The sequence below is a fragment of the Austrofundulus limnaeus genome, unplaced genomic scaffold (assembly GCF_001266775.1).
Source record: "Austrofundulus limnaeus strain Quisiro unplaced genomic scaffold, Austrofundulus_limnaeus-1.0 Scaffold8, whole genome shotgun sequence".
Taxonomy (NCBI): Eukaryota; Metazoa; Chordata; class Actinopteri; order Cyprinodontiformes; family Rivulidae; genus Austrofundulus; species Austrofundulus limnaeus.
Genome location: NW_013952410.1, coordinates 4,159,314 through 4,165,740, shown reverse-complemented (window position 1 = coordinate 4,165,740; position 6,427 = coordinate 4,159,314). Strand labels below are relative to the sequence as shown.

General features: G+C 41.0%; 1 protein-coding gene across 3 annotated transcripts in view; it reads right to left on the bottom strand.

Annotated features, from left to right (window-relative positions):
- ncln (nicalin) overlaps positions 1–5,796 on the bottom strand; it is a gene marked incomplete in the record, with an annotated part of 13,945 nt that extends 8,149 nt beyond the window's left edge. For all 3 annotated transcript variants that reach the window (XM_014000615.1, XM_014000622.1, XM_014000627.1), the window contains 6 exon segments: positions 1,827–1,930; positions 2,086–2,166; positions 2,847–2,941; positions 3,040–3,184; positions 3,596–3,786; positions 5,522–5,796. In XM_014000615.1, coding sequence (XP_013856069.1) covers positions 1,827–1,930; positions 2,086–2,166; positions 2,847–2,941; positions 3,040–3,184; positions 3,596–3,786; positions 5,522–5,696 — 791 coding nt within the window.
- Positions 5,797–6,427: the final 631 nt, after the last annotated feature.

The window sequence follows — 6,427 nt, the reverse complement described above, 5'->3', positions numbered from 1 at the left end:
TTGTTAAAGCCGTCTAGGGATTAAACTGATGGTTCTTTCAAACAATAGAGAGAACCACAGTCAAAGTTTTATCCAATCAGAACAGAGCAGGGCGGGTTGTGTTGAGTGACTGACAGCAGGTGTGAAGAACTGCAGTCTGGAGTCAGACGGCAGGTGACCAGGAAAGCTCTCATTGTTTCCTGGACTATTTTCCAGAGGACTGCATATTTAATATATATTTTATTTCTAAAAGCAGCTCGCAGCATTTCCACCGTAACAATGTGTTCACGAGCACAACAAAACCGTGACAGATCACCTGACTGTTTTTAAAGCGAGGATTGAGGCTGTTGCACCTCTCCCCCCAGCAGCGCAGCTCCGAGCTGCCCGGGGCTTCAGAGTCTAAACTCTTTTTATTATTTAAATATTCAGTATTTTCTCTTACATGTTGTCTTACATACATGTACAACTGGCAAGTGAGCTCCTAATTCTCAAATGAGCGGCGCCACAGTGGGAGCGCGCTTTAGGAACGCTGTAAAAACATTAAACAGGGTTCCCACACCTTGGTCAACGTCAAATTCAGGGACCTTTCAAGGACTTCCCAGTACCAATTTCCTCAAATTCAAGAACCAGGCGCAACGGCAATTACCTAATGCTACCGCAGAATTACAGATAAACAGGTTTAATATCATGTAATTCAATGAAAAACTGAACATAGAAGTTGTTGAGTCAGAAACAATGAAAGAAAGTGGATTAAATGTACACCCTGTATTCATGTCCACAATACATGGACATGTAATTATGTCCTGGGAGGTTCAGCAGCTCAGTTTGGGAGGAGGGTGTGTGAACATGTCCAGACCCTGAGGACAGGAGGAGCTGTGGTGGTCTCACCTGGCCTCAGAAAGAACGACCTGTCCTACTCTGCTCTGATTGGCTAAAACTATGACTATGACTCATGTTATTTGTTGAAAGCCACGCCAGTTTACCGTAATCCTGAGTTATCCACCGCAGAAATATGTTTTTTTATCATATATATATATATTTTTTTTCAGATGATGAAAATCAGTCGTGTGAACAGAGAACTTCAATCCCCCCCCAAAAAAAATTCAAGGACTTTCAAGGACAAGTGTAATTTTTGGCTGTTTTCACAAAATTTCCAGGGCCTTGAAATCATTTTTTCAAATTCACAAACTTTCAAGGATTTCCAAGACCTGTGTGAACCCTGATGAAAGATGGAATACTGTTTTTATGCCCCTACATCTAACAAAGACGTGTCTACATTTGACTTTGATTTTTTTTCTAAAATCACAGAGTTCTCTGAGTCAGCTTGTAGTTAATCATAAATACCTTCTAAATTTAACCAGGTGTTTCAATGCCTTTAAATTACACAATCATTTTACTGGAGAAACTTGTTTGGTAAAAAAAACTTAAAAAAAAAACTAATTTTTTTTCCCTGTGCAGAGAACATCTTGGATGGACATAATGAACACAGTGTCCTCCTATTTAAACGAAAATGTCTGACCTGTAAGCAGAAAGCTTTTGGATGTTGGGTAACCTCTAGGTGTAGAAAAGTTTTAGTGGCAATATTTTAATTTCTGTTTCAAAGAAGAGGATGAGGAGGAGAACGAGGAAGTTTTATTCAAGCAGCTCCTGAAACTGTCAACCTGCTGACTAAATATTTATATACAGTAAACTTTGTCTATAGAACAATATACTTATTAAAATACATTTTTATTGAGTTTTTTTTTGGACAACCAAAATGTTTTGCGGACCACCAGATTTTGTCAACAGGTTGTCCGCTGGACAATCCTTATGTCTAGCCCGGATGTGGATGTGAGGCTGATACTCACGCAGCATGTGTCCTCTTGTAGGTGTAGAGTTTGGAGAAGAGACGAGCCAGCTCCAGCAGCATGGACACTCCACTACCGTTTGAGTCGGCTCCGTACGACAGCCACTGCAACCCAAACACACCACCTGATTTACCCCCTGCTGCTCTCAGTGTCAGTTCCTGACATCTACATCTCACTTGATCAAATAATTCAGCGTTTATTTATTGAACATTTGAAATTTTGTAATTCCAAAGAAAGAAAAGTCAAGAAGTGAACGTACTGGAGCGACTCCAAATGAATCGTAATGAGCCACCACCACGATCGTCGGCAGGTCTTCCCCTCCAACTCCGGCCAGACGACCCTGATGAACAAAACAAACAGCCGTCAGACTACTCAGACGAAAAAACGTCTCTCCGTTAAACATTTGAAGTTTAATGTAAATTAAACTTAAACATATAAATATATAAACACACACACACACAATACAAATATATAATAGACAAAAATTCTGTGCGTCTCCTGGGGGCTAAGCCCCCATGTCATTAAAACCTAGTGACACCCCTGCAAACAAACAAACAAACAAACTAACTAACTAATCAATCTGTATTAAAAATAAGTGATTAGAACACAGTCTGTGCTGCAGCAGAGGGATCTCAGTACAAACGTCTCAGTTTGTCTCTCTTTTAGAGAAGAACTCTAATTCTTGTAAAATATCAGTCATATCATACCGGCCAGAAGCTAATGCTGTTTGAGGGGGCCATCGCACAGAAAAGTTTGGAAACCCCGGTACTAAAACATTGTTGAGAAAAGAGATCTTGTTATCTGACAGACTTGTGTAACGAGGCGGATTCTGGAAGCTAACTTAGCGAACGGCTAAATCTTCATTCATCTACAGACGTATTTAGTTTTTATCAGCTTGAAAAACTGAAACCAAAACAAAGTAAGGAAATAATAAGAACAGAGTTCACATCGCTGTATTTAACCAGCAGGTTTCAGCTGCCAGATTCGGTTTCAGACGTAGATGGCGGGTTTTTGTCTCACCTCCAAACTGGTGATGACCCAGTCGCTGACGGCTTTGCTCTGAGCTCCGCTCGTCACCATCTGAAAGCCGTTAGCTGTGGCCGTGTGCAGCAACACTACGGGACAAACAGTTTCAATCAGTCGTGAAAACGGTGCTGGGTGAACGTGCGACAGCTTCCGTTCTGTTCACGTCGGGTCGTGTCGAGTCCTCTACCTTCAGCGGCTGATAAGGACCCCTGCGAGGATGAGGAGGTGAGGGTTTGGGAGTAGATGGACAGCAGCTCGTCGTCCTCCAGGGCAAAGTAGACGGGGACGACGGTCTCAGTGGCCAGCATCTCTGGCTCCAGCTCCATGAACTGCTGCAGGGAGGGAACAGTGACAAAACAGCAGCCATTAGGAAAACACAAACAATTTAAACCAATTTAAGCATGAAAAATATGGATGGAAGTAGGGAGAGTTTTTATCAAACTGTAGCCAAATAATAACTTTCATCCACTGAGCAGCAAAATGAGTAACTCAAACACTTTAATGTTCTAATAGATTATAAAGTGGACGGTGTAGTTAGCCTCCTCTGATAATTGCTCCTGCTTCTGAGTCAGATCAAATGTAAAAAATAAAAATTGAAAGGGAACCCAAACAAACAAGGAGATCAGAGGAACGGTGCTGCCAAATAAACCGTGGGCTGGACTTGTTTTTTTTTATTCCTGCTACAGAGCATAAAGAGCTGCAAACACAAAGTGAACAGCACAGAGACGGTGAGGTGTCAGTACCTGCACTATGTCCTGCGGCATGGCAGACATGTTCTTGGGCAGGATGATGACCACGGCGCCCGCCGACTGACGCAAAGCCTTCTGGTACTTGTCGTAGGAGAAGTCCGCCAGTCGCATGACAACACAGCGACGACTTAGGACCTCGGCCTCCACGGTGCGCGCTTCCGTATTCAGGATGGCATTCCGGGTACCTGAAGAGACGAGGCAGGCGACTCATCAGTTCCAAATGTTAGGCGAGAGGAATCGTTGACAAGATGGGAACTAACACGAGTCAAACACAACTTAAAGAGGCTGACGGTGAAATGAAGATAAAGCGAGCTGCTTGACAAGAAGGCTCCAGATTTAAAGGATTTGCAATCCTTACAATCATTTAAGAGGATATTCGATGAATCTTACCGTTCTTTTAGTCGCGTGTGCTCTGTCTGCAGACAATCGAAGACAAGAGTCCCTCAAAAACATTCTTCAATTTTTGTTTTTACCCAGTCTAGCACAACCTGTTATTTCAGTTTAAAGTATAATTTCTTTTAGAATTAATCATTGCTTTAACTTCAATAAATTTACATGACAGGGTCAGCAACGCAAAGCAGAGTAAAATCCATCAAACTCCAAGTCAGCTGCCAGCGTTTTGAGATATCTACCCAGATAATTGCAGATGGATGTGTGCCATCGAGACAGCAGAACACAGCAGTGTTTCTGCAGCTCCTTTAATCAAAGCACAGCAAATCACATTACCATACAACTGTTGGACTGGACCCTCAAAGAAGGCACTCAAACTGACCAAATTTCCGCTCTCTGCTGTCATTTCTCACTCTCCTCTACGCGTTTGTTGTAATTGTTTCTATCAATAACATGTTTTTCTTTGCCTCTCTCCAGAGGAAAATACACCTGGACCAGTCCTTCTGTGCTCATCTCTTTTCTGCCCTCTCAAACCCAGACGGGCGAGGCAGACTGCCACTCATCCTGGGTCTGGTTCTTAGAGTTTTTCCTCTCCACTGTCACCAATGTGCTGCTCAGGATGGGAGACTGTGATGAGGTGAAGATTCAGCGTTATCTGTTGACAAACTTAGATTGTTTATTGTACAGTCCCCTGAGACATTTGTTGTGATTTGACGCTATATAAACTGTATCGAAAATTAAATTGAAATTCACTTCTTACAGTCACTCTAAATGAACGTTTCAGCTGCCCACATGGTCATTCTATGTGTCCTTTTTGAATATCAGGTGAACTCATAAACAGGAGAAGAGACTAAATTTTGTATAAGAAAAAAATGACATTTTGTTATTACTTTAAAATTAAGCTAGATGAAATGTTGATTGAGGATAAGTATTTCTGGAGTACTTATTGCTGCCTGTAATATGTATCCAATTTAGGAGATTTTAAGCTTAAATTTTCTTAATAACTGTCTATGTAGTTGAGACAATGCAACACAACAAAAATGTAATTTTTGATATTTGTATTTTTTTCTCAGTAGCAATAACAATTAGAACAGAAGCAATACTGACAGTATTTGGAAATAGGACCGTCGTTCAATTATATGTTATAACTACCTGCCATAGCATAAACTACCTGCAACAGGAGCTGAAATGGATCAATGTCAAGAAACTACAACTAATTTAAACTGAACCAGCTATTTAATTTTAGTTTTCTTCCAGACTCATTGTAACGTTACATATAAATAGTATATTTATTCGAATAGCGTACTTAATTTATTAATTATTAACGCTACCATTAAAAAAATGTTATTTAAATGGACAGTGCTACTCCCTCCTGGTCGTTTGGCTAGGCTACATTAGCAGCTAAAAGCTACATCAAGAGTAGCAGAAAATAACACGCTTGCAGCTGAATCGGTTTCTGGTTACTAACAAAGTTTATACACCAATGCCTTCATTTTATGAGGAGACGTGGGAGAAAAGCAGCTGTCTCACCGTACGGCTGTCCCTGGAGGTCGTACTGCTGCATGCGGTACACCGTGAACTCATGTGCCGCCTCGGCTGGAAGCGGGGACACCAGGATCAGCACCGCGGGAATAAACACAATGAAGGTTAGGGGAAACGACGATTTGAACATGTTATCGAACACTTCGCTGGCCTCCTCGAACATCGTGGCGATTGTGTTTTCAGCGTACACCAAAGGACTGAATGAATATGTTCAGCTGTCACCGCGACTGACGGCTGCCAGGAGCGAATTCTGATCAGGCACACGGCTGGACAACCTCATCCCGTGTTCTGAAAAACAAAAAAAAAATATTACTGTATTTTTAAATTATACATAAAGAATGAATTAAAAGGCCGTAAACGTTATGTTTACTTAAAAATACGATATGATGAAGACATATTTTAAAGTTCAATGGTTGTTGGGTCCTTCAGGATTCCTACAGAACAACTAATAATATTTTTTTCTTACACTAGATGGCGCCATTTACCACAAAAACAAAAACTCATTAATACAGGCTATTGGGGGTTCTCAAGCCATTTGGGTCTGGGGACCCCTTACAAGGGTGAAAAAATTCCAGGGACCCCCTCATAAACCCTGTGCTGTTTTAAAATATAATTTATTGTCATTTAAACCCCTAAATGCCATGGGAATATATATTTTTATTAAGTTTATTGTATTTGTTTTATTAGTTCATAGTTATCCATGCATTTAATTTAGTGAATTTTTTTGAGGACCCCAAGATACCTCTCACGGACCCCCAGGGCTCCTGGGACCCTGGTTTGAGAACCTCTGGGCTATTGTAATCTGGATTTTGCGAACTGGTCACAAGATCCTTACTGTACAGTCTGTTCTAATTAATTTGAAGGAAACACTAAAAAAATTGTTTTAATATGTAG